The sequence below is a fragment of the Hibiscus syriacus genome, unplaced genomic scaffold (genome assembly GCF_006381635.1).
Source record: "Hibiscus syriacus cultivar Baekdansim isolate YM2019G1 unplaced genomic scaffold, ASM638163v2 tig00000324_pilon, whole genome shotgun sequence".
In the NCBI taxonomy this organism is placed as follows: domain Eukaryota; kingdom Viridiplantae; phylum Streptophyta; class Magnoliopsida; order Malvales; family Malvaceae; genus Hibiscus; species Hibiscus syriacus.
The window spans coordinates 54,255-81,282 of NW_024061780.1; the positions used below are offsets into that span (position 1 = coordinate 54,255).

Below are 27,028 nucleotides of genomic sequence, written 5' to 3' on the forward strand. Positions count from 1 at the left end.
TTCTAAATAATTTTATTTTATCGTTATGCGTCTTTGATTAATATTTTATATTGATAGTGAAAATAAGTTTTTTTTTATATTTAGAATGTTAAAAACTAATTATTTTTTATGATTCATGATAATACATTTCTCATCAAGTATTTAATACTGCCCTATTCTCAATAGCTCAGCATTAAAATCTTGACTTATTTTAACAATTATTAATTGCACATCTTGTTCACTTGTTCTTCTTCAACAAGTGAACAAGACATTGCTTCTTCAACAAGTTTATTTGTCAACTTATAACTAGCAGCCAAACTTTCATCTGCCTGGGAACTGTTGGCTGCCACAGTAGATACAGTTGCATCATCTCTATTGGACTGCTCTGTCTCACTGGATCGCCCCTCTACACTAGTTACATCTGATGTTGCCCCTTCAAGAGGTTTAGCATAGTCGCCATGCTTGGACAAAGGAAGTTTACCATCAACTTCAAACTCAGTTTCACCGCCTCTTTCAAATTGGTTAAACCTCAAACCATCAGCTTCCTGCATTGCCCCTACCCAGCAACAAATAACAACTTAATTATTCATCAAACCACCCATAACTCATCCGATATTTACCCAATGCGATCCCCTAACACAGAGTGATATGAGAAAAGAAATTAAAAACTGGGTACCAAGAGAAGAAGAAGAGCAAAACCTACATCAGTACCTGATCTTCTCTTTGCTTGAGACAAGGATGTATCAGGAAAATCATCTTTTGAAAAAAGTAGATTGTGCCCTATTTCTTTGTTGGCATCTGCCAAATTGAGTTTCACCACTGTCCCTTCTATGGAATCAACTGAAGTAGATGAATGTGGCACAATATCATGTTTTCTTTCCCCTTCAGAACACAAGATATCTGCAGTTGAGGAAGGAGATATGTCCCCTATTTCTGTGCTCATAATACTATTAACACGCCTAGTATTTTCTCCTTCATTAGAGACTAAAGAATCAACATCACATTCACCATGGGCCACAACCTCAGCGGGTACTCCAGCATTATGTCTACTACAGTTTCAATAGTACCTGTCACAGATACAGTAGGCTCCAGTGATGAGACAACTACAATAGAATCAAGCACAGAAGGTAGTGAACTAAACGTAGACTGTGACACATCCAAGTCAATGGCAGTAGTTTCCCCTTCAGAGACTTTTTTTGGTTCGGGAAGTATGTTGTACGGCGTTTAAAAAATGATGGTGTGATCGGTTAAAATTTAGATTAATTATGTTATATCATTTAATTAAAAATATTACAAAGTACAATAACATATTAGGTATCACTTATATAATATAATAGATAGCTCTTATATAATAAAATAAGTTAATTACTGGAAACATTATCAAGCACAATAATATATTAGGTACTGCTTATATAATGTAATAGGTATCACTTATATAATAAAATAGGTTAATTACTGGAAACATTATCAAACACAATAACATATTAAGTAGCGCTTATATAATGTAATAGGTAGCGCTTATATAATAAAATAGGTAGCGATTATATAATAAAATAGGTTAATTACTATAAACATTATCAAGCACAATAACATATTAGGTATCACTTATATAATGTAATAGGTAACACTTATATAATAAAATAAGTTAATTACTGGAAACATTATCAAGCACAATCACATATTAGGTAGCGCTTATATAACGTAATAGGTAGCGCTTATATAATAAAATAGGTTAATTACTTAATTTGTTATTACAACATATTAGGTAAACATTTAAAATGTTACCAAGGATAACATAACTGATTAATTATTATTTTGTTATTTTAAAATAACTTGTACATTTATTATAATGTAATAACATTATTTTGTTATTACTTAACTTGTACGTTATAAAAAAAACTACGTTAATTGATTATAATATTTTTTATATTCATTTATTAACGAAAAAAATAATTACATCTTGTAATTAAGTTTACAATGTAATATAATAAGAATATTATTTGAAAATAAATTATTTATGAATTGTAAAAAATATTTATTATATAATTATTACATACATATTAACGTAATTTGTAAAGGACTTATAAAGATTATTTATTTATTATAAGGATTCTTTTGATTTTAATGACGTAAAAACTCATTAATACTTTTTATAACGTATAAGTTAAGTAATAACTTATTATATAACATTATTTTGTTAATTACTTAATTTGTTATTACAACATATTAGGTAAACACTTAAAATGTTACCAAGGATAACAATAAAATAATATTATTTATTAACAAAATAATAATATTATTTTTAAAATAAACATTGCAAATGTATCTATTACATTATAATTATCGGTTACGATGTTTTTGGGATCGATATAATTTTAAATGTATCGACACTTTATGCGTGCACCTCATTGGTTATTCATTCTGGAAAAAAGTATTAACACAAACTTAAAATGTGTCGATACATTATGTAGACTTATTTTCTCATAAAATCGGTATATTTATATAGAGTACATTGTAAATTTACCTATTACATTGTAATTATCGGTTTCGATGTTTTTGGGATCGATACTTTTAATAAATGTATCGACACTTTATGTGTGCACCTCGTTTGGCATTCATTATGGACAAAATGTATCGACACTTTTTAAATTTGTGTCGATATATTATGTTGACCTATTCTCTCATAAAATCAATATATTTATACCGGTTATATTGTAAATTTACCTATTACATTATAATTATCGGTTTTGATGTAACATATGTGTCGATACTTTTTTAAAATGTATCGACACATATGTTTCACTATTCTCTCATTATAATATAATTAATGATATATTATTATTATTATAATAAATAATAATATAATTTTAATAATTTATTTTAATAAAATATAAAATCATAATTTTATTTATAAAATTATAGATATAAATTTTAATAGTAATATGATATAAATAATATTAAATAAATTATTTTAATATTTTAAAAATAATATTATTATTATTTTAATAAATATTATTATTTTATTGTATTTGATGTTTATAATAAAGATTTTTTTTTAAAATTGTATAATTTGCGTTTACTTAATTTATCATTAAAAAGTTTATTTTTATCGGTTTTGTTATTGTTAGGTTAATAAAATCGGTAAAAATTACCTAAAATATTATTATTTCTACCTAAAACATCAATGTTTTTTAACATTTCCGGTAAAATGCCTAACAATAACAAAACAAGTAAAAAAAATAACAAAACCAGTAGCACTTTACCTGTTTTGTTAAAATAATGATATTTTCGGTAATTTTTACTGATTTTGTTATGCACAACAATAACAAAATCGGTATATTTTTACCCGGTAAAATGTCAAATAATAACAAAACCAGTAAAAATAATGATGTTTTCGGTAATTTTTACCGGTTTTGTTATGCACAATAATAACAAAACCGGTATCACTTTTTTTTATCAATAACAAAATCGATACCACTTTTTTTTAGCAGTATATTAAGCTCCTCACGTCAGCATTCCCCATTTTTTGGAAGACTTTCCTCGCCTGCTACTTTCCTTTACCATCCTTCTTCTAACGAAATTGTTGAAGCTGAAAAAGTTTACATTAAATCATACACTAACCAATCCTGTTGACTTAAAAACAGACAAAGAAGTACATGCTATCAGCTAGAAACAAAAAATGGTTATACCATATAAATTAAGGAAACTAAATCAAAACTTAAAAATCTTATTGAACGTTCAAAATACCAAAGAAATAATTGATTTTCTTCAGCTCTTCTATTTTGATTTCCTACAAATATCTTTTACTTTAGGGAAAATAACACTTTGATGGACGAAAATCATTAGTTATCAAACAATTAACATAAATAATAAGGGTCAAAGTCATTATTTAGTCAAATATTATAGATAAAATGTTAAAAAACAGACTTAATACAAAAGTAAGTGTCTAAACTATATTTAAAATTAACTTTTCTACAATATTTTATCAGTTACACTTTTAGGCGTCCACTGTTTAAAAACCCGTTAAGTGACACATTCTTGTGTTCTTTGTTTTTTTATTAAAATATTTTTTTTAAATCTAAATGTGACACATGCCATTTAACTGTTAGCATCTACAAGTGTAACGGAAAAAATAATAGACATATGTTTTTAACACGAAATTCTTTAGGCACCAAAAGTTAATTTTAAATATAATTTATACACTTATTTTTATATTAAGTCAAAAAAATATAAAACAATAAATTTGACAACACGATGAGGTTATTCTTACATTATACCTAAAATAATATATAAACATATAATATGTATAGATATACATTTTTTTAATCTAAGGTGCTTACAACATGTATTATAATAAATATATTCGATTTATGTCTCTTTCATTATTTGATTATTATCGGATTGAGATATGTTACTCCCTATCATATGTGTGATTTTGGTGAAAATTTTGGAATTTGAGGTTTACAATTTAGAAGGATATGTAAGAGTTTTAGGGTTGAGACAATGCATGTAAGGTTGGGGATAGTTTAGAGTAATCGATGAAGGTTTGAGAGAGAGATGGTTTGAGGCGCTCTGTGAAGCTTTTGAGTTTAAAGTATATAAAAGGTGTGATTTATCCAGATAAAAGTTTAGGGAAATAGACTGTGTCATTACACTTAAAGGAAATTATTTAGAAAAATATCTAAAAAATTGAAGTTAAATTTAAAAGGTTATAGGTTATTTTTAAGATTTTAAACCCCGTATGTTTGATGCCTAATACAGTTGCATCTTAATTTTATTATAAGTTTAAAAATTCATATATAATTTTAGAAAATAAAAGACAAAGCTCATAAACATATTTCTAAAACATTTAATTTTTTTATATAAATCTTAAATTATAAATTATGAAAGTAAATTTAAATTTAAAGTTCTTGTTAAAAAGATATTATAATACATTAAAGTAATTAATAATGTTATATAAACTTAAAAATATACTTTAATAATAAATATATATATATCTATTAAAATTCATTAAATGATCTTATGATAAAAAATATTATTATTCTTAAAAGATTTAAATCTATATGGCTCTCTTATAAATTGTGTTCATATTATGTTGATAGATTAAAAAATATGAATAAATACCACAAGAATCAAGTGATCTCGATAATGATAGAATTGTTATTCCTTGATGTACTAAATTCGAGCACAAGAATGTGACGGTGTCTTGTACTTACCTAAAGTTATTAAAAAAACATGAAAAAATATTATTTTATAATCATGCTATTTAATATTTTTAAATAAATTAATTATATGTCAAATTGATGTAAAAATTTATATTTCACATTTTATATTTGTTGAAAATATGCTGAAATACCCTAGTTTCTATTGATCCAAGAATTCTGGTATTCCTCATGCTCCTGTTTATTTAGTTTGATGGGAATAATCTGGATTGCACTTAATTTAGTTTGATATTACCTGTCAAAATTTCTCAGATGTTTGAAATTCTTTTGGGAAAAAAGATCCTTTGCCTTGAAATGATCCCCCCCCCCCACACACCACCACAAAAGATGTTAGTATGCTGTTTAGTTAAAACGTGTTCACCTCCTTAAATCTACTTCTGTTATTTCAGGTGGCTTTGCGTCTAGAGGCTCTTCTGGGATTTACCAAATCTATGCTCAGTCCTTACTTACTTCCTCAGGTACATGGTCTTTTCCATTCCATTGGCTTGGTGGAGCTAATTAGATGGCGACTACAACTAGCAGTTTCAATGTGCCAAGTCCTGATAAACTGTAAAGTTTTTAGTTGAAATAACAAGATTTCCAATATTCAGGTGTTGCCAGGTGATCCTATTGAGAGAATCATGATGCCATCTGAAACAGCTAGGCCTCTACCTGGCACTTTGGAGTTGAAGAGGGTAGTAATGCGCTTATATAGAGAACCACTTGTTCCTATTATAGATGACTGGGGCAGCTGCATTGGGCTGTTACACCGTGAAGATTGTTGTGAGGTACTAACACCCTCGTTGCTAGCTAATATAAACATGATTGGTTTATAACCCCATTTCACGACTTTCTTGATTTTGTTCGATTATTTATCTTGCTACATTGTCCTGCATGATATAAGAATTTATGCATCATATTTCTGTTTATTACTTGTGTAAGGGTGATGACTGATGAACTGTATGAAATATATAATTGGCTATAATTCATCTGAGACTTCTGTTGATCCTGTGCAGATGAATGCCCCACTTTCAACAATGATGAGAAGTCCACCTACTTTTGTTACAACGACAACAACTATCGGTCACGTAGTCGATCTAGTTTTGGAAAAGAAGTATAAAATGGTTATTGTTGTAAAACATAGCAACTTGAATGGCACCACGCATGGGTCTAAGGCAGTTGGTGTTTTTACTGCTGAACAATTATATAACCTTGTGACACCTGTACCAGAGGTGTTGAAACAAAAACAATCAGTTCATAGAAGTTTAGCGATGTTTTGATGCCTTTCTTGTCTTCCACTTGTTTTTTCAACAAATGTCGGTAGCTGAGATCGCCATAACGCATGTAAATAAGAGTGTTTCGTGTTTATTACTTGCTGATTTGTTCCCCACTGTGGATAAGCTTTAGCAAGTTTTGGGTTATTACCATTTACCACATTGAGTAATTAAGCCTAGTCCTTTGGATCATCTATTACATTAAATTCTTTCAAACCCTTGCTGCATTGAGTTGCATACAATAATCAGCGGAAAGTTAGAAGAAAATTTTAAAGAAAATAAACATCATTTCACCATGGGGTGACGATGATGAAAAAAACAATAACCTATGGTATACTTAGTGTTGAAAACAATCGAATGAATCTCAGGAAATGGTTTGATCATTTATATCACTACCGATTTTGAAGGAAAATCATGTTGATCTGGCTTTAGAAGTTTCTTTATCTATGACATTCTGAAATGCCCCAACCAGTGCGAGAACTTTGTTCCTCCTCTGTTGTACTAGCTCAGTGGCTGTTTCCTCGATCACATTATTGTACGATGTTGCGGATACCTTCGTTCCTTGTACTTGGTTCTTGACGACAATATTTGTTGCCTTTGGCTCTGCCTTTACTACTGTCTTTCCCTCTGTGTCTGCCTCTGCCTTTGCCACTGTCTTGGCTTCTGCCTTTACCTCCGTCTTTTGTTCTTCCTTTATCACTATCTTTGCCTCTGTGTCTGCCTTTGCCTTTATCTCTGTCTTTGGCTCTGCCTTTATCACCTTCTTTACTTCTATATTTGGCTCTGTCTTTACTTCTGACGCTGCCTTCGTTTCTGCCTCAGGCTCTGCCTTTTGCTCTGCATCTAATTCTTGAACCGTTTCTTCTTTACTGAATTCAAGCCTCTGCTGCAGACTTCCTTCATTATCCTCCTCCTGCCTAGGTTCTTCTGCTTCGATTTCTTTAGTATTACCCACCTCTTCGGTTGCATCATGCTCTCCTCCATGTTCGGTTTCAGTTGTCGCCTCCCTATCCTTACAGTGAATCTTTTCATGTTGGGGGTCATCACCATCAATGATCTCCTCTTTTATTAGATTCTCCTTAACTGGACCATCATGTTGAGGAGTATGATCAGATTTTACTTCCTCAACCTTATCTTTCACTGTTTCGGTATGAGGCTCAGGTTCAAGCTCAAACACAGGTTCAGGGTCAGGCATAGGCTCATGTTCCTTTTGTCGTTCCAAAACTGCACTAGAACTATCAAGTTCGTTTTGTTGTTCCGACACTGCGCTAGAATTATCACGTTCGTTTTGTTGTTTCGAAACTGCATTAGAACTATCAAGTTCGTTTTGTCGTTCCGACACTGCGCTAGAATTATCACGTTTGTTTTGTTGTTTCGAAACTGCACTAGAAATATCACGTCCGCTTTGTTGTTCCGAAATTGCACTAGAAATATCATCGGTATATGCTCCTCGTTTATCAACAACACTCGTGACTTGAGTAGAATCTTCGTCTTCCGCTACCACCATGGCTTCAGTGGCTCTACTCTCTTCAGCTTTTGGTAGATTGGTATCGTCCGCTTCACCTTGATCAGCAGCGTTTGGTGCTATGGCGTCATACGCTCCACCTTGATCAGCATTGGGTGCTATGGCATCGTTCGCTCCACCTTGATCAGCATTTGGTGTTCTAGCATCATCCGCTTCATCCTGATCATATTTTGGTGTTCTGGTATCATCCGCTTCACCCTGATCAGCTTTTGGTGTTTCTGTATCATCCACTTCACCTTGATCATCTTTCACAACCTCCTCATTCTCAGGCTCAACTTGATGACCCAAATTTTCTTTATTTTCACGCTCCGTTTCAACAGACTGGGCTTCCTTTCTGTCAGGACTGCTAGGAGGTTTCTTTGAAGCCGAAGCAGGAGTCGATCGTCCCCTCCTAGTCTTAGTGCTAATAGTACTAGTAGTAGTAGGAGACTTGTGCGAGCTCCTAGACGAAGACACCGTCGATGTCTGTGATTTCGTCGGAGCATTCGGCTTTTTGGCAACCCTCTCCAAGGGCGCCTTGGGTGCAACAGCACCAGGTTTCGAAGTCAAAGAACGAGGACTGCTAGGAGGTTTCTTTGAAGCCGAAGCAGGAGTCGATCGTCCCCTCCTAGTCTTAGTGCTAATAGTACTAGTAGTAGTAGGAGACTTGTGCGAGCTCCTAGACGAAGACACCGTCGATGTCTGTGATTTCGTCGGAGCATTCGGCTTTTTGGCAACCCTCTCCAAGGGCGCCTTGGGTGCAACAGCACCAGGTTTCGAAGTCAAAGAACGAGACGAGGATGTCGCTGCCGTTGCCGTTTTAGGACGTACGGGAGAGACGAGTTCCTTCTGAGCTCGAGCAGCCGATGTAGGCCTATCAAACGACCTTCTCCTGATAACATTGGGGCTTTGGGAGGGGTCTTCGGTCGCAGGTTTCTTTGTAGCCTTGGGAGCAGCAGCATCAGTGCGTGAACTTTTCGTGGGCTTGAGATAGTTTGGCAATTGTTTCTCAGTGGAACCGGAAGGTGTAGAGGAAGCGGCAGGCTTTCTTGGAGAAGGCTTCGAATTCGAAGGGGAAGTGCCGCTCTTCCCTTTCACCGACGCGCTTGCTTCTTTTCTTGCGGTTGCCATGTAAATGAGACGGAACAAATGATTGAAATGATTTGACACAAAGAATAGTTGTTGTATATGAAGAAGAAGAAGAAAGGATAAATTGGTTTGTTTCCTTAGTTTGGTAAAAGGGAAATCAAAGTACGAAGGAGCGACAACATCGCACAACTCAACGGTGTACGTACGTACATACATGCATACCGGGTATTAAAATCATCCCACAAAATTGGGATTTCCTTTTTGACCTTTTCAACCAAATTTCCTTGGTCGTACCCGTGTTGGCTCGGCAGTCGGCACATTAGTTGAAGCCACCCACCTCCATTGCTATATATACGTGCTGCTCAACTTAAAACATGTTAAATCAATGAATAATAATAATAATAATAAATAATGAATGTCTATCATTCATCTTTATTTTCTATATTATTTTTATTATTTTATTCATATTTATGATAATAATAATAATAGTAATGGTATTTGTTGGGTATTAACCACTCTTTCTTACCAAATTTCATCATTCAGAATGACATATATGGTATCCTAATTGGTTACGTACAGTGCTTGCTTTGATGTGTTTATCAATCACACATTGGTTTAAAGGGTAAACTTCATATTTAGTACCTAAACTATTAATTTTGATCCATTTTAGTATCTAAACTTTCAATTTTTTAAAGATTCTATCTAATGTTTACCTACCGTTAAAAACTTAATGTGTTTAGTAACTAAACTATCAATTTTAGTCTGTTTTAATATTTAAACTGTCAACTTTTCAAAACTTAACCTTAAATTTTGAATGGGGTGCTAAAATGAAACAAAAATTAAAGTTTTTAACGATGGCATACTAAAATGTAACAAAAACAAAACTTTATATATGGTTTTGAAAAAAATTAAAAGTTTAGATAATAAAATCTAATTGTTTAGAACTAAACATGTAATTTACCCTAATTTAATATTTTTTTGGCAAAACAATGCATATAAAAGACATATAACGAAGTCTCTTCAAATACTCCAAAACACAAGTCTTAAGTTCATAACTGTAACATTTGTGCATACTAAGAAGAGTGATAAACAATTACAATAAAAGAAAAATGAATTAATAAATATTATATAATTTTGAAATTATTTTATATATATAAATACTGTAATAAAAACCCTTGATTTCCCGGACGAAAATGGGTATCTACAACTTTGCCCTACTCTCGTTGCACGAAAATGAAAAAAGAGGGGCAGTTGTAGACACCCATTTTTGTCCAGACATCAATGGTTTTTATTACAATATTTATACTATTACATAGTATATAATATATATAAAATAATTTCAAAATATATATATAATATATGGTTTTTGAAAATATATAATTTTTAAAAACATATTATATAATTTTGAGATTATTATATATATATATATATATATATATATTATATACTATATAATAATATAAATATTGTAATAAAAACCCTTGATGTTCCTGACAAAAATGAGTGTCTACAATAAGTAATGACTAATTTAATATTGGTATGATTTTCTAAAACACTTTTAGTTAAAAAAAGTTTGTTTTGATCGCACGATCAATATCAAACGGGTGAAAAATGAAAAGAAATTACGGTAAAAACGATGATTTCAAACCAACTGCAAAGTTAAGATTTCTAACTTTTTCATTTTCAACTTTACGTTATAAAGCAAATTATAATTTACTAATGCATAAAATTCACTCAAATATGTATTTACGTTTTATTGTAATAAATTCACTTTAATTTATAAGCACTAATGTATTTTTTGTAATATTCTTTTCGTCAAAACAAATATTGAAATTATTATTTTGTAATAATTTTATATCCACATGTTAAAAACTATTGATAATATTTTTTTAATAAAATATTTTATTTATAAAAATATTATTAATTAGTTATCTTAAAATATTTTTTATATCTTTATTATAGTTTAAATCGAAATATTTATATATCATAGTGTTAATAAGTGTACATATAATTTAAGTTTTTATATTTTAAATTTATAACATAATATCTATAATAGACATTTTATATTTTCAAACTCATTTTTTAACAATAATCTCAACAGTTAAATTTTAAACTGCACATTTAAACAATTCTTTTAAAATTTCTTTTATACCATATTTTTGAAAGTTAATTTTCAAAAGTTATGCTAAAATGACCCTATGATGTATGCTGACGGTGACTTTTTGAAGCGTAATATTTGTTAGAATATATAAATATTGAGTGTTAATTTTATTGATTTGTTTTAAACTATAATCAAATGAAAGAAAGTGTAAATATGGGAAACTAAATCTATAACTATACAAATTAAAAGTTGATGAAAAAAAAATAGTGACATCTACTATACTCAATTGTTCACTTTCAAAATGGTCAAAGATTAAATTGATTTTTTTATTTTGAGAGAAATACAAATTTAAGGTCGTCTGATCGCGAGTTGAGATTTATCGACCATATAAGAATCTCAATCTAGCATTTTAAATTTAATTTTTAAAACATCAAAGGAGACATAAGAGTTATAGGTTAGATTTTTTAAGTTTAAGACATTTTTTAGTAAAATGAATATCATAATTATGTTAAGGAGGTAAAAAATGAGTGTAGTGTTAGTGATGATGGTCGATAGTGAACGACGATGAGAGATTTTGATTGAATTCACGAGTTAAATTAATATTTTATCTAAATTTTAGGTGTAAAATAAGAATTTTTTTTTACTAAAGTGAGACATCATCAAATTAATGACATTTAACTTCCAATAAAAAACATTACAAGTCGATAATATATGTGACTAAAATAATATTTTTTAAAATTTAATACCCAAAACTGAATAACTGTGAAACAAAAGTGACCATTTAAATAGTTTACCCTTTACTATTTTACCTGTAACTATTTATTAAATAGAATAGAAAGTAAAATTAAGTGTTTGGATTGGTTGGAAACCGGGGCAGTTTGGGTCTTTCCTTCACTTTCAAACACGTGGAAAGTACTTATATGTTCCTTTTTCTTTCGTTTGGGCAAATTAAATGCCGCTCTCTGTCTTTCTTACTGCACTCTTCGTCTTCATTCCCACTTGAAAAAAAAAACCCATTTTTCTTCTTTGTCTTCATCTTCTTTAAGACTTTAAATCTCGGTTTCTCTCCTTCTGCACATTCGAATAATCAAAACGACAATACGGAGAAGCTAAGAGGTATAACATTGTTGCCTTTTCCCTTCATATTTAACGCCCCTTTATTTTCTTCCCCTTTTTTTATTCTTTTTTACCTCCATGAATTCTCTTTTCTCACCACTTATTTTGATGAAAATGAAACAAAATCCCGGTATACGTATTAAAGTTCGATTATTTTGATGCCTTGATCTTTCTGTTTTCCAAGAATTTTTTTCGTGTAGTAGCTTGGGAAGGGAAAGGCATGGTCAAGTCTTGAGGAAATCTTCAATTTGCTTTTCCTTTTTAGGGTTTTCTTTTGTCTGCTATACTCTTTTTTTAAAGTTTATTTTCATTTTATGATGGGTGATAAGCTTTTTCCACCCTCAAATCACGGACAAAGTCTCCTTTTTCTTTGAAAAAAGAAGAAATGAAAATGATTGTGCGCTGAATAATTTAACTACAGAGAGAGAGGGACTTTTCTTGGGAACAAATTCAGTACTGGAGCGTGTGACCATCTAGTCTCCGCTATTGCTCTCTTTGACTGTGTTTTGATCCTTTTGATAACAAAGGTGTTTCTTTCTTTTATATCTCTATTCCTCTTTCCTCCCTTCTCTCAAGTATCTCTCTATCTTATTTCTTCCATTTAGTTTTTTAGCTGCATTTTTCTTCTTGGACTTTGCCATTTCTTACTGTGTGTGAATTCTCCTTTAGACTTTCATAGTTTTAATTGATAGAAGGCAAGTACAAAGTGTAGGGTTTTATCTATTATGTATGTTAGTGTTTCTTTCGTAGTTTTTATCTTACCACCATAATTTGTGGTTTCTTCTGGCAGTATGTATGCTTGCGGTTAGGTTTTGTTTTTTTTTTTTTTTTTTTTGCCTCCTGAACTAAATTTATGTCATGGCTATGCCGTTAATATGATACATTTTTTTTCCAGAAAGATACTTTTTACCTACATGGATAAGATATATTGGTAAAAGAGCTGTTAGTGGGCTTATACCTGGCAGGAGATCAAGGCTTGTCCTGAAGGATCATGTTAATATCAAAGAGCAAAATGCACAGTTTTGCAGCCGTATTGGATGCAGTAGGAGGGTGAACACTATGAAAGGAACACCCAATATTTACTCTGAAAAGGCCAAATCTTCTAATCCTTCTTACTGCACTTCATCGAGGGAGAAGGAAATTATTGGAAGTTCTTCTGGTGTATATCCTGCAGTTGGCAACACTAGAAAATCCTCTACAAATCTTCTCAGAAAGCTACCATTTCAGCTGGGAATAGATTCATCTGAAACTAGTTCTGTTGAGGAAGAGCCGGAAGTGTTAGAGATCGTATCCCCACCAGGAATGATTCGAAGAGGGCTGCAGCCTCAATCTGAAGATGTTGCTATTGAGGAAGTTACCGTGATGGAAGTAGGAAGCTCTAGTCTAGCATCAAACACAAGACAAGGGAGAAGCTTTACTCTAAATTCTGGGTTGGCCAACCAGGATACCCAGGCAAGTCAATCTTTTACTTTGGCATCTCGAAGTGCTTTCCATGCAACACAAGGTAACACAAGCAAGTACGGTTTGGGAAATCCAAGATGTAACTCCGTTTCTGTTGTCTCTTCTGGTTGTCCATCTTCGGATTCAAGCCTCAGCAAAGAGGAAAATACAGTAAAAAAGAGTAATTCTGAAGGAGACGGTAGTTCCTCCACCTGGGGGAAGAAGTTGAGCGGGTCATCTTTGGAGGGACTGAACAACAGTTCTAGCCTTGATCTTTCTATTTCTGATTCAAGGCAAGCCAGAAACTGGTCTTCTAGTAGGGATTGTAGTATTACTTCTTCAGTCAGGATTCAGAGATCAAACAGTAGTTATGCTAGAGGGAGACCCCCTAATCAAGCAAATGGGAACAGTTTAACTTCGAACGGCTCACCCTTAGTCATCCCGCAAGCATCTGAATCTGATATACATATGGATTTGAATGCTCCTGTTTCCACAGAAACTGCCTCAACTTATGCTAGTTCTTACAATCGACCGGGTAGTGTAGGTGAGAGTTTCTGCAGTGTCATGCCTTCTATACCTTCAGAAGTTGGCCTTTACCGGTCTTCAGTGAACTGGGGTAGATTCCGGCGCTACAATATGGATGGAATTGCTGAGGTATACAAACAGGATATTCCAACCTGGAATTCTTATGCATGGATTTACAAATGAGGTATACAAACAGGATATTCCAACCTGGAATTCTTATGCATGGATTTACAAAATTTCTTCTCTCTCTCTCTCTCTCTCTCTCTCTCCCCTTGTCTTCTTTCCCATGGAACTCAGGGAAGGGCCTGTGTGATGCTTTGAATACGGATTTACCCATTAATTTCTTGAATCATCTGGTGTTATAGAATCTCTCTTGGGAGAGGCTGAATGAAACATTAGTTGTCCTTTTGTTGCATCATTAAACTATTGGAGCATCATCTGTTACTTTTGCTTTGTATTTACCCAGGTATTATCAGCACTTGAGAGAAGTGAACAAGATGCAGAGTTTGCATATGAGGTAACTAGTTTTGAAGTGCCTGAGCTTATCTGATTATTCTATGTTGTTGATTCTGTTTCTGTCCTGCAGCAATTACTTGTTCTAGAGACCGGCTTGCTCCTTGATGGCTTAAACTTTTATGACCAGCATAGAGACATGAGATTGGATATTGATAATATGTCATATGAGGTTTGCTATCGTTTCACTATGTGGGTTCAAATCTGCATTTTATTTTGCATATGAGGTATTAGCTTTTGTTGCTATTCATGACAGGAACTACTAGCTCTAGAAGAAAGGATGGGTATTGTGAGCACTGCCCTACCTGAGGACGCATTATCAAAATGCCTTAAGAAAGGCATTTATGAGGCAACATCTTCGGAAGATGCAGTTGTCTGCTTTAAGGGAGAAAAAGATGATATCAAATGCAGTATATGTCAGGTCCTTTGCTACTTAACCTTCCCCTTATTAATGTTCTCCGGATATGACTGGTTTCACTTAAACTTAATGGAATTCGTTGGGTTTCTTTTCTCCGTAGGAAGAGTATGTCATTGGAGATGAAGTAGGGAGGTTGCATTGTGAGCATAGGTATCACATTGCATGCATACAACAGTGGCTACGGATGAAGAATTGGTGCCCTATTTGCAAAGCATCAGCAGAAGCCACATAGTTGTATTCGCCTACCTCATTATCAAGTTGAATTTTAAAAAAGGAAGCAATAGGCCCGAGTTTTCTTCACCCGTACAAATGATGGCATATTTCAGAATTTTTTTATGATCATATATGTAAATATCAAATACACCCATTTCGTGTCAAGTAGTTAAATCAACCGGTCAACCAGGTGCTCTTCGTTCTGCATTGGTATTCATTCCCCATAAAAAGAAATGTGAATGAAAATATGCTTCTTGGTATTGTTGTTTGAGCAGACATAAGGTCCATGTTGTACTTGTTTTCATCGTTTCCTTGATTGCTCGTAAAACAAAGGATCTTTTTGGTCATTTGTGGCTCTCTCAAGACAGTGGATGCTATTGGAATTTTTTTTCTCAAATGGGCACTTGAACAATCAATTAAGTTGATATGTTAGAATGCTGACGCCGTTATGTCATATATTACAACTTAATTGGTTATTAAAGTATCACATTAGAATCATGAATTAATTGATTATTTTTTTTTTTAAAAGATATCAATTTGAGGGGGGGAAAATTGAGTTACCGAAGCGTCAGCTACCAATTTGAATAATCGTTCCCTTGAAGGGAATAACTTAACTCGAGCAGTTGGTCTTGTTCTAAAATAACTCGGGTGAGTTGTATGCATGTTTCAGATATTGTCAAGCTAATCCGATGCAAATCATGTTTTGAGGATGTAATCACAGTTGCAGATCAGTGAGCACTGCTGAGAGACTTGAAAAACAACCCCTCAATCAAACTAATATATAATATAAAATCTCAATTTTATGGCCAGGGGATAACATGGGTAATAACATGATTACAGGACAGAAGGTTTTAACAAAAACTGCTCAAGAATTATTGGTCCATCATGTCATTGCTCTATGTTTCCCATACATACAACATAATAAAGAACATTGATCTTCACAAGCATTGCCTGAATGATTCACCTTCAATGTTGGGGAGAATCGGTATTTCATAATGTCCATCATAAGTACTTCACGACCATCTGCAACAATCATCAAGCGCAAAGTACATACTTTTCAGGTGCTTCACAATATGAAAACATCATTCACTGGTCCAACAACTGAACCTCGACATACTTGCCAATGGTATGGATAGCGGAAATGGCCAACAAAGTTAATGCTGTTAGAAAAACCCAAAGATTGTGTCCAACACTATTTTACATGCAAGTAAAATGCAGACCAAAATGCATATGAAAACTGTATGCCACGAAATCTTGTGAATGTCAATTAATTACAATTAACAAATAATAACTCCACAAAAACATAGAATCAAAGCCTCACAAATAGGTTTTTCTGTGGCCATTTGGCAGAAAATCAAAATATAAACCAAGTGGAAAATATAATGGATTTGTTATTAATATTGAAACTCAATAAATTCTCAGATCTAAAATTACATATAGGGCAAGGATGCAGCTCTTTCACAAATAATTATACCGTTCACCAAGCTACAAGGCAGTGTGTCTGCAAAACTTTCTTAGATTTCCTTCTCAATGGCTGTAAATTACAAGAAAATATTGAGATATGTAGAAGACAGCCAACAACAATGCTAATTGTACAACAGAGCAACAAGTTAAAAGTACTTCCTTTTCGAGCACTTTAGCTCAGTTGCTAAAAAATAGTAATCTGCTCGTCCCAGCTCCGCAGCGAAGGGTACAGGCTTCCCAACACTCAAACCCATAATTTAATCTTGCAAGGGACAGAGCTTCATCTGACTGGGAGCAATCTGGTTCATGTAAGTAAATGTAAACAAAATGGGAGCTTCAACATTTGTCAAGCACATTGAACCAGAATGAACTTATCTTTATAACAGCTTCATGATAAACATCTTTTTTTTTAGCATTCATTCTTCAAAAGAATGCATACATATTTTTTCCAGCAGCAATGACCAATCTTCACCCAGCTGCTGGGGATTTAGCTCCATCGCAACTTTAAAATCAAGCAAAGAAATTGAGCGCCTTTGCCCCTGTTCCTGCAAAACTTCTGTAGGCCCAGAGCTACTCTGTATATGCAAGTGCTTACTTTGCCACAAACCATTAACAAGCTTGCCCTGCTGCTGCTGCGTGTGGGCAGAGTGCTTTCTCAATTCATGTGAAGGCCTTGACCCCACCAGGACACACAATCTGATCAATCTCTTCAAGTATACATCCAACATGTTGTTTAACATGCTAGCACATTCCAATGAAACCCCTCCAAGGCCCTGTGCTGCAGCGATCTGCTCCATACGTTTCTTCAATGTCTCAGTATCATACAAATTGCCACTGTCATAGTAGCTAATGAAGTTGCCACTGCTTGCCACAGGCAGAGTTTTGTAGGCCCCACCAACACTCGATGAACAAAATGGGATCCCAAGAGGGGCAAGCAAAGGATTTCTAGAGAAATCAATGTGGTTGGCTTGCTCTACCTCCTCCCCGTCTTCAACAATAGCTCCTTCAGTCAGACAATTACTAAGCACCCTTGGTTTCCCTGTGGAACACCTCAAAACTTCTCTTTCAATTTCCGGCTGCTCAGCAACTGCTTGAGGATGCTGCAATGGTCGCTGATAATCATAGGGTGTCAAATCTCCATTTTCCAGACCCAAGTTATTGCCATTGTTTTCAGTACCCATGGATTGATGTGAGAAACTCTCAACCTGTCCATTTGGCTCCAGTGGGCTGGGCCGATCCTGAGCTTCCTATCCTGTATTCCAGATCTAACCTTTCGCAGGGATGACATTGGCAAAACCCCATTAGAAGAAATGGCCATGTTTGGATTCTGGTTGGGTACAAGGGATCCAGTTGGATCATACCCATCATCTCTACCGGCATAACTTTTCACATTTTGTATCAAAGATTTAGTGGGACCTGCTTCATGAACTGGCGGTGGAGTCTTAGCCTGACATGCATTTTTCAATATTGAACGTATCAACTGATTATGCAGTGGCAGATTCTCCCTTCCAAGAATGCGGTAACATGACTTATCGAACTCACTTTTACTGAGTTTCTGACTCAAAAACCTACTCAAATTGTAAAAATATCTTTTTGACCTCTCAGCCCCAATCTTCTTCACTATCTGAGCTTTTAAATAACCTAAATTGATTCTGGAGCCTTGCTGTGGCTGCATTGCTCAATAAGCAGATTTCTACACCATTCACAGAACTATAAAACCACTGAAACTAGTTTCCACCCAATTTACAGTTCTCTCCAATACCAAAGAAGTTCGAATTCACCTATATACATGTTATACAATGCAAATCAAACTCTTAATCTCTGCATGTTGAGAGAAAAAGGAGCAAGCATGAAATCCAGATAAAAAGTTGGAACATCACGAAACGCAAATAAAAAGGGAACAGTGCAGCGATTGAAACCCCCAAAGGTATCACTTTTAAAGACAACTGAAAAAAGGGAAAAAGATTGGGAATGGGAAAATTGAAGTTGAGGGAAAGAGATCAGTGGCGTTTGCTGGGATTAAGAGCTGATGAGGAGAGCTGGAATTGCAGAGAAAAAATAAGCAAGAAGTAAAAATAGAGAAGCTTCAGAGAGATTGATAATAATAAAAAAAAAGCTAACCTTAGGCAAGTTGCTCCACCAATTGCAGCGAAATCCACCGCCACGACACTTGTTGATTGGCGTCGGGGTTTGGGGTTGGATTGCTCTCACCGTCTATCGATTTCTTTTTCCCCCTTTTCTTCCTTCTTTCTTTCTTTAAAATAATACTAACATATAACAATCTCTCTCTCTGTTTTTAATTAGAGTGCATTTTCTTTTTCCGAGTTCCTTTTTCATCTGCTTCTCCTTCCCCCTTCCTCTTCTTGGTTTGCTAATGCTATATTTTCAACCCTTTGTTTTGTGTTAGCTCGCTCGCTCGCTGCTATTATTTTAATTTTTTATTTAATTATTTGGTTTAATAGTCGGTTTTATTCAATAAATTTATATTAATATTAATTATTATTATATTAACGTGATAATTAAATAAATTATTATGATAGTTTTATTGTACTAACATAATAATCTACACTACTATCATATTAATCTACATATAAACGATCATATAATGGGGAAATTTAATTATTTTTTTATTAAATATGACTTCTTTAATTTTTAAATACAAAAATAAGGGGAAAAATAAAATTGGAGTAATATAAAAATATTTTTGAAATTATTAAACCTTAAACTAAGAAGTTAAGTTGAGGTACTAATTCAAATACTAACACATATATAAAAATAATTAAATAATCTTTCAATCCCTTAAACAACAATTAATTGCATTTTACTATAATCACTATTTTTCGACAGTGCTAATCAAATTAAAATTTATAAAATATATTTAAATTATAATCAAATATTTAATTTTATTAATATTTTTTTGTTAATGTTATCAAAATTATATTGAATTAATTAAATTAAAAAATTATTAAATCATCTTAACAGTATTTTTTTAATTTTCTTTAAAAGATTAAAGTTCAGGTAACTATGTATATGAAATATATAAGCTATCATAAGTTAAAAAAAATTTAGGGTATGGACAAATTGTTCCTTAAGCTTAAACAACTTAAGCAACCTTTGAGAAGTTTAACCAGGATGAGTATGGTGATATCTCTAGGAAAGTCCGAGATCAGCGGATTGAGTTGGAGGGAATTGAATTGATTGATGTTAAGGTAGATGAAAGGTAGTGAAGTTTTTATCGCATGAAGTCAAGGATGACTGGTATCTAGGAGGGGGACGAGAACACAAAGTTCTTTTATACGATGATGGTTGTGCAGGCAACATGTTAAGAGTATTATGTATAGGGATGGGCGTGCTGAATAACATTGATGATATTGTTGAGGAGGCTGTGGATTTCTATAAGTCCCTTATTGAGAATCCTAATTTGGAAGTTGGGAACTTCTCCAGGTCGTTGTTGAGGAGTTTCTTGAAGGTCAGATTTTCTGATGAGGCAAGAAATGTTTTGGTGGGCTTGTTTTGCGGGATGAGATTCAAGAGGCTATGAGGGGATTAATGGGGTTAAAGCTTCGGAGCCGGATGGCTACACCTTTTGTTTTTTCAAGGAGACGTGGAGTGTGTTTGGGGGATTTGATTGAGGTGGTAAGCTATTTTTTCAGCTTTGGACATATGCATCCTGCATTCAATAGTACCACTTTGGTGCTGGTTCCTAAATTTTTTAATCTTGCTTCAATGGGGGATATTAGGCCAATTTTATGCCGTAGTGTGGTATACAAGTGTGTTACTCGGATCATCACTGGAAGCCTTTCTCAGTTTCTAGGTGAGGTTGTGTCTTCGAGTCAGAGTGCTTTCATTCAAAGGAGGAATATTATTGATAACACCTTGATTGCTTAGGAGTTGGTGAAAGGCTACAATCGGGCTTCCTCTATACCTCGTTGTGCCTTGAAGGTGGACATCTAGAAAGCTTTTGATTCGATAGATTGAGGGTTTTTGTTTGCTGTTTTTTTTTAGGTTTTGGGGATTCTTCTAGTCATTATTGGGTGGATCCAAAGTTGTGTGGCCCAACCTCGGTTTTCAGTTGCTCATAATGGGGGAATGTTTGGCTATTTTAAGGGTGTTAAGAGGGTTATGTAAGAGGATCCCTTCTCCCCTTTCATGTTTGTGTTGTCTATGAATGTGCTCTCCTACATGTTGGATGTTGCGGTTATGCATGGGTTGTTTAGGTTTCATCCTAAGTGTTACATGGTACGTGTTATGCATTTGTGTTTCGCGAATGACCTTATGATCTTCTCCAAGGAGAGGTATGAGGATGTGATGGAGATCTGGGTGGTGCTGTAGCAGTTTTATGAGGACTCGAGGCTCAAGTTCAATCCTGCCAATAGTGAGTTGTATGTAGAAGGCGTCTTTGGGGAGGAGCTTGAGGAGATTAAGGAGGACACAAGGTTCAGAATTGGGAAGCTTCCGGTGAATTTCTTAGGAGTTCCCTTGGTAAGGAGGAAGCTCTAGATGGAGAATTGCAAGTCCTTGTTGGATAGGATTGAGACTTGTTTCCATAAGTGGGATGCTCAGATCCTTTCTTATGCGGGGAAAGCTCGGTAGATTCAGGCGGTGATATTCATCATTCAGAATTACTGGAGTAGGCAAATGGTAATTCCTAAATCTATTCTTACTCGTACTGAGCAGTTACATTCTTGATTCTTGTGGAAGAATTGTGATGTTGAGGCTAATTATAGCCTTAAGTCAGACGAGGGTAGGGCTTAATGATCTAAAGACATGAAATAATGTGTGTTTGAGTGGCCTGAATCTACGAGTATGTCCTGCGGGGTGCTGATTTTTGGCAGGTACAGACTAGTCCCAATTATAGCTATCTTTGGAGGAAGTTGCTCAAGCTTAGATCAGTTGTCTCAGTGAACCTTGTGATAGATTTAGAGGTGACTTCGAGGAAGGTCTGGGAGACTATTAAACCAAGAAGGGAGAAAGTGCATTGGCATCGGTTGGTGTGACGTGGTTTTCACATCCCTAGGTACTCTATGGTTGCATTGATAGCAATCCTAAATAGATTACCCATAGGGGACAGATTGAAGGCTTTTGGTATGCAGGTGGAGGGATCTTGTGCCCTATATGGTAGTGAGTCTGAATTTAGGGACCATGTTTTCTTTGATTATTCCTTCTCCAAAGAGGTTTGGCTTGCTGTGCTGAGGGTGTGTAGTTTGCAGGGTCCTTGGTTGGCATTCGAAGCTTGTTTGGGCTGTAAGAAAGTTGAAGGGTACGTCCCTGCTCACTGTTTGGAGGGAGAGAAATTTTAAGATTTTTCAGGGTAGACAAAATAGTGTGCAAGATATGGTAAGCAACATCAAAGAGGCTGTTAGGTACAAATTCTTTGGTAAATATGTAAATAAGGATATCTTGATTAATTTTAATATTTGTATTGAATGTGGGTTGTATAGTTAATTGTTTGTGCTTTTAGTTTGGTTGATGATGTTGTACTGTCTAGCTTTGCAGCTTTCGAGTGAATACAAAATTGCATTTATATAAAAAAAATTAGGGTAAATTACTAATTTAGTATTTAAATTATTACGTTTGGTCCATTTTAGTACCTAAACTTTTAGTTTTATTCAAAACCATATCTAACCTTTAGTTTTTGTTTCATTTTAGTATCTCGCCATTCATCCCTCAACTATCTTCTCACTCCTATTTTGTTACTGAAGTTAAACAAATTTCAATCTAACTACTCAACTATCAAATTACTCTTATTTTAATCACTCTAATTTATTTTATTAATAATTTTTTGACATGAAATTTATTATTATTATTTTATTAATATATTAAAAATAAAAAATAAATTTTAATTTTAGAGTGATTAAATTAGGAGTAATTTGAAAGTTAAATAATTAAATTAAAAAAATAAACTTTAGTGACCAAAATAGGAGTGAAAAGATAATTGAGTGATGAATATTGTAATTTACTCATAAAAAAGGTGCCACATGCAAGTCAAACATTAATTTTTTAACAACAAGGTACTAAAGCGAAACAAAAACTAAACCTTAAGTATCATTTTGAAAAATAAAAGTTTATGTATTAAAATGAATCAAAATTGATAATTTAGGTACTAAAAGTGTAATTTACGCAAAAAGTGACTCAATTGTAAAAGCGATAAAGGCCCACAGTTTTCTTTTAAGCAGTATTGCAATGCTCTGTAGAAAAATGGAAAAGCAACGGCCCAATAGCTCAAACATTTGAGCCCGTAGATATAATAACAGATGGAAATCACGAACATTCACTTTCTCCCTTGAAGCCTTTCTTTTTCCTCCCGCCCCTCCCAGTTTGTTTTGGCCTTTAGGGTTCGGTTTCAATTTACAAAGAATACAGGAAGGCAAAGCAGTCACTCACTCGTGGAATCCGTCGCGCCGAATTGTTAAAGGTTCCTGGGCAAGGTTTAATGAAGTATCCAATTTCTGTTTCTAACTAATCTATACAAGCTAAGCTCGTTATCTTGTATGTTTTTTTAATTTATCGAATTGTTGCCAAAATGCAAGCCTGAAATGAAATGTTTGAAATTTTTTGCAGGTCAGCAAGCTAAAAGCTTATCTCAAGCCTCTAGAGATGGGAGAAGTAGTAATTATTCATTTCCTATTTTTTAGTTTATTTCAGCCATATATTGTAGTTATCAATTTTTGTTTTGGGGCAAAATCTCACTGTGTAATTGGTACAGAATTTCATGCAAGAGGACGATATTCGATTGGAGACTACACGTGCAAGATGTAACTAATATCTGTTTCCTATAGTAATTCTTCATATATGCATAAGATTTCTGTTTCTAAAGGAAATGATTTTCTTTTGCGTTTTTTCAGTTGCAAATGTTGTCAAAAGGAACGCCCAACTTACAGAGCGTCTCTCCAGGTATATATATAATCTCTATCCTTATTCTTAAGGGATCTTCTTTGTTATATTGGTACGGATAGATTACACAAAAATGATAGCGCTGATGTCTTATACCTACTTGTCTAGGACAACTAATTTCTTGTTGGTTTTATGAACCAAGAGTATAAATCTGATGAACGAGCTTGTATTCTCTGTCTTTCTCTTTTTTCGTTGAGGATTAATGCTCCAAGTGGTCATGACTCATGATTGGTAGGGATTCTGATAAGATGATATATGAGCGTCTGCAAAAAGAATTTGAAGCTTCAAGAGCTTCTCAAAGTCGAGGTAAATATATGCATTTGCAGTATCAAGTAACCTTTTCAAAATGGTTTGCAGCAATCAAATATTTGTTTTATAATGCTTGATCTATATGTTTAAAATCTCATTTGGTACTATACCCTATCTAATATGAAAAAAAGGTTGCATCATTCATGTATTTTTAACTCTGACAAGAAATTTCCTTTTCCCCCTTTTGATCTTCAGAGATTAACTTAGATAGTGAACAGTGGAATGACGGGCTATTAGCTACAATAAGAGAGCAGGTATCTTTTTTTTCCTGAATGCTTTAAAGTAATTGTGTTCCCCCCTTTCTTTGTGGTTCCATTTTACTGTTCAATTCAGAGTTTTGACTCTGGATTTGTCTTGATGCGATTTTCTTGCTTTAATTACTCATTCTGTTAATGATAACTTCTCTACTCCCCATTTGATAAAAGTTGTCTAGATGCTAACTTATCTGGTTTTTGATCAGGTTCATATGGAGGCTGACAGAAAGGCCACATCTGGGGACACAAACAACATTCCAACATCTCATTTCCAGGAAAAGGTTACTTACAGAGTCGGAAATAAGGTAACAAAATATATCGATGGTTTTTTTATTTTTTGCAATTTACATTATCTATAATCTGGATTATAACTGATACTAAAATCTTCCTCTCAAAAACTTGATTTGGAAGAATGCTAATTGAAATTAATATCATCAAAATTTACTCAAATCAAAGATGAGGAAAGCTGGGGCAGCTCTCTAACAGTTTCTGGTATCTGATTTAAATTTAAAGGGGGGAGTGCTTTTAATTTTCATGAAACTGTAAGCTATTGAAGTTGGAAAAAGAGTTCTTTAGTTAGGCAAGTCAGTTTCATAAAGATGTGTAACTATCAATAGGTTTTGTTTTTAGTGATCAATATTGCAACAACTCTTTTATATACGTGCTTTTTTATTGTTGTATCTGTGAAGTCATTTTTTGGGAGCTCAAACTTATAATTGAACAGGTGATTTGTTGTTTGGAAGGGACAAGAATCGGCATACTATATGAGACATCTTTTGCAGGTACTAACGAAGAAGTTTTTTATAATTTGATTATTAGTATCTGCAGTTAACTATTTAGTTGGCTCATGGCATGTAAAAAGGCATCACCTCAAGCTAAGGCTTATATTGTGTGGTGTATTTTGATTTAAAGAAATAATGTTTTTAGAGAAGTTGGGTAAGAAAATGAATTCAGTCATGTGACAAGGGTTACTCTTACAGTTCTTTTTTCTGTAACTTTGGTAGGGGAACCTTGTGAGCTGTATCATTGTGTGCTAGAGAGCAAGTCTTTTCTTGAAAAGATGACTGTCATTGAACATACAATTCCTTTCTTTCTGCCACTACGAGAAGTAGAAAATGATCTTCTTTCTTCTAATGCCATGGTAACTTGGTTGCATATTTGGTTCTTAGATTAAGATAACAATATTATATCAGCTCTTAATATTTTTTGTTTATCCATCTACTTTCAGACGTTTATAGATCATATTGGAGAATTATTGCATGCTTATGTGGACAGGCGTGAACAGGTAATGCTGTCATTTTGCTTATATGATTTTGTTATTTTTTCTTATCCCAAATCAGTAGTTCTCATGTTTAGGTGATGTTTTGTTTCTTGAAGCACTTACTTGGTCCACCATGACAGGTTCGGCTTGTTAAGGAGCTGTATGGAAATCAAATAGGAGAGATGTATCATAGTCTTCCGTACCACATGATTGAATTTGCACTTGATGATTCTGATTGGTTGGTCCACTTTGTACTTTATGTATATTTACATAGTTTTGTTGTATCTTAGGGATATTTTTGTTTCTGAAATTCGTTGTGTATGCCTGTAGATTGATACATACAGTCTTTCTTAATTTTCAATTTTTTTAATAAAAATGTGAATACAGAATAACTTTATCTTTTAGAATAGTCTTCACTATAAGGTTCAATTATTATCTTAAACAGGCAATACATGTTAAGTAATTAGTTTTGCTTGGCCATTGATGTGACTGTTATGTTTGCATTTGTTGCAGCAAGGTGACAATCAGTCTTAGATATCCAGATCTTGTTTCTGTTCTTCCGACTCGAGTAAAAGTTCTAGTGTGGCCAATGCATCAATTTAAGAAGAATCATACAAGCTCCGCCGGAGCAATAGGCTCCCAACCTATTCCAGCTCGATTATCTTATGCGGAAGATGCTTTGAGAACCATGAGCTTACCAGAAGGTATTACTTTTACATTTACATTTCCCTCTTCAGTTGAAGCAGTTCCTGGTAATTGATGTCGTGAAACATCATCTGCTGCTGAATTTGTATTTGGATTCAAGTTTGAAGGAATCTTCATGAGATGGCAATTCCATTGCCTTAAAAAATCCCTTATTACTTTTTGGCTTTGCCATGAGCGGATAAGTAATATGTGATCCGACTTTCATTGAGTTTTTCCACTGACACTTGGTTTGCCTCTTGCTTCTTTGTTCCACAGCATATGCGGAGATTGTGTTGAATCTACCACAAGCGCTGCAGCAAATATTTCAGGTTGGGAGCCCTAGTTAGCACTTCACTTCACTTTCCTTTCAGTATGTGCTGTACAAAAGTTGTATGGGTTGTATAGGATGACCTACATGCATATATACTTATGAATCATCGAGTATTGTTGGATTTCCATCATTTAGTTAGTATAGAGGAACATCCCCAATTTCTTATTACCATGCTTTACTTCACCATTATGGTTCTTTTTGTTTTTCTTACTGCCCACAAATTTTTTGGTGGATAAACTTGATTTTATTTATGCAAAGAAAGCAACAGTGTTCTGCTTAAATTGTACATTAGTATAATCATCCAGCAACTATAGCCCATCTAATTCCCCAAGTACGTGATCACTTGGACAGCATTGCTCCTTAGTCCGGCAACATTGATGTAGGACTGATCTGCTTTCCGATGAGCAGTCATTGATGTTGGCTATCCAACTAATATTGACTATAACTGTTACACCACA

The 27,028-nt window shown here is 33.8% G+C and overlaps 6 protein-coding genes across 9 annotated transcripts; 3 read left to right on the forward strand and 3 right to left on the reverse strand.

The window, feature by feature from the left end:
• Window positions 1–200: 200 nt before the first annotated feature.
• On the reverse strand, window positions 201–1,162 carry LOC120161216. The gene is made up of 2 exons (XM_039171509.1): window positions 691–1,162; window positions 201–535 (listed from the first exon to the last, which is right to left on the reverse strand). Exons 1-2 carry the CDS (start codon window positions 920–922, stop codon window positions 201–203), a joined length of 567 nt encoding a protein of 188 aa, XP_039027440.1. The 5' UTR covers window positions 923–1,162.
• LOC120161301 (pentatricopeptide repeat-containing protein At5g10690-like) lies at window positions 989–6,464 on the forward strand. The gene is made up of 4 exons (XM_039171608.1): window positions 989–1,150; window positions 5,591–5,659; window positions 5,792–5,968; window positions 6,197–6,464. Exons 1-4 carry the CDS (start codon window positions 989–991, stop codon window positions 6,458–6,460), a joined length of 672 nt encoding a protein of 223 aa, XP_039027539.1. The 3' UTR covers window positions 6,461–6,464.
• On the forward strand, window positions 5,444–26,851 carry LOC120161851 (centromere protein O-like). 4 transcript variants are annotated; one of them, XM_039172145.1, is made up of 14 exons: window positions 5,444–5,448; window positions 18,108–18,115; window positions 23,397–23,446; window positions 23,544–23,592; window positions 23,683–23,731; window positions 23,967–24,037; window positions 24,236–24,294; window positions 24,501–24,599; window positions 25,019–25,076; window positions 25,299–25,435; window positions 25,523–25,579; window positions 25,696–25,793; window positions 26,069–26,259; window positions 26,516–26,851. In XM_039172145.1, exons 3-14 carry the CDS (start codon window positions 23,435–23,437, stop codon window positions 26,584–26,586), a joined length of 951 nt encoding a protein of 316 aa, XP_039028076.1. In that variant the 5' UTR covers window positions 5,444–5,448; window positions 18,108–18,115; window positions 23,397–23,434; the 3' UTR covers window positions 26,587–26,851. The 4 variants fall into 4 exon arrangements, with proteins under 4 accessions (XP_039028076.1, XP_039028023.1, XP_039028136.1 ...); XM_039172092.1 differs by lacking the exons at window positions 5,444–5,448; window positions 18,108–18,115 and adding an exon at window positions 23,102–23,265 and having other exon boundaries at window positions 23,399–23,446; XM_039172205.1 differs by lacking the exons at window positions 5,444–5,448; window positions 18,108–18,115 and adding an exon at window positions 23,102–23,265 and having other exon boundaries at window positions 23,399–23,443.
• On the reverse strand, window positions 6,867–9,089 carry LOC120161402 (proteoglycan 4-like). Its single transcript, XM_039171686.1, has one exon. The coding sequence runs from the start codon at window positions 9,087–9,089 to the stop codon at window positions 6,867–6,869; it is 2,223 nt and encodes a 740-aa protein (XP_039027617.1).
• On the forward strand, window positions 12,069–15,559 carry LOC120161503. Its single transcript, XM_039171751.1, has 6 exons — window positions 12,069–12,264; window positions 13,160–14,358; window positions 14,696–14,746; window positions 14,816–14,914; window positions 14,999–15,163; window positions 15,261–15,559. Exons 1-6 carry the CDS (start codon window positions 12,069–12,071, stop codon window positions 15,390–15,392), a joined length of 1,842 nt encoding a protein of 613 aa, XP_039027682.1. The 3' UTR covers window positions 15,393–15,559.
• On the reverse strand, window positions 16,773–18,112 carry LOC120162237. Its single transcript, XM_039172437.1, has one exon. It carries the CDS (start codon window positions 18,016–18,018, stop codon window positions 17,254–17,256), a length of 765 nt encoding a protein of 254 aa, XP_039028368.1. The 5' UTR covers window positions 18,019–18,112; the 3' UTR covers window positions 16,773–17,253.
• Window positions 26,852–27,028: the final 177 nt, after the last annotated feature.

Excerpts from the sequence above, each read along its gene's own strand:
- LOC120161851 (XM_039172145.1), top strand. Across the intron at positions 24,038-24,235 it reads AAGAGCTTCTCAAAGTCGAG|AGATTAACTTAGATAGTGAA; the intron begins GTAAATATATGC and ends TTTGATCTTCAG. Across the intron at positions 25,077-25,298 it reads ATATGAGACATCTTTTGCAG|GGGAACCTTGTGAGCTGTAT; the intron begins GTACTAACGAAG and ends TAACTTTGGTAG.
- LOC120161301 (XM_039171608.1), top strand. The coding sequence starts at position 989 with ATGGGCCACAACCTCAGCGGGTACTCCAGCATTATGTCTACTACAGTT. Across the intron at positions 1,151-5,590 it reads ACACATCCAAGTCAATGGCA|GTGGCTTTGCGTCTAGAGGC; the intron begins GTAGTTTCCCCT and ends CTGTTATTTCAG. Across the intron at positions 5,660-5,791 it reads GTCCTTACTTACTTCCTCAG|GTGTTGCCAGGTGATCCTAT; the intron begins GTACATGGTCTT and ends TCCAATATTCAG.
- LOC120162237 (XM_039172437.1), bottom strand. The coding sequence starts at position 18,018 with ATGGGTACTGAAAACAATGGCAATAACTTGGGTCTGGAAAATGGAGAT.
- LOC120161503 (XM_039171751.1), top strand. The coding sequence starts at position 12,069 with ATGTTCCTTTTTCTTTCGTTTGGGCAAATTAAATGCCGCTCTCTGTCT. Across the intron at positions 14,359-14,695 it reads ATATGGATGGAATTGCTGAG|GTATTATCAGCACTTGAGAG; the intron begins GTATACAAACAG and ends GTATTTACCCAG. Across the intron at positions 15,164-15,260 it reads TCAAATGCAGTATATGTCAG|GAAGAGTATGTCATTGGAGA; the intron begins GTCCTTTGCTAC and ends TTTTCTCCGTAG.
- LOC120161216 (XM_039171509.1), bottom strand. The coding sequence starts at position 922 with ATGAGCACAGAAATAGGGGACATATCTCCTTCCTCAACTGCAGATATC. Across the intron at positions 536-690 it reads TCAAGCAAAGAGAAGATCAG|GGGCAATGCAGGAAGCTGAT; the intron begins GTACTGATGTAG and ends GTTGCTGGGTAG.
- LOC120161402 (XM_039171686.1), bottom strand. The coding sequence starts at position 9,089 with ATGGCAACCGCAAGAAAAGAAGCAAGCGCGTCGGTGAAAGGGAAGAGC.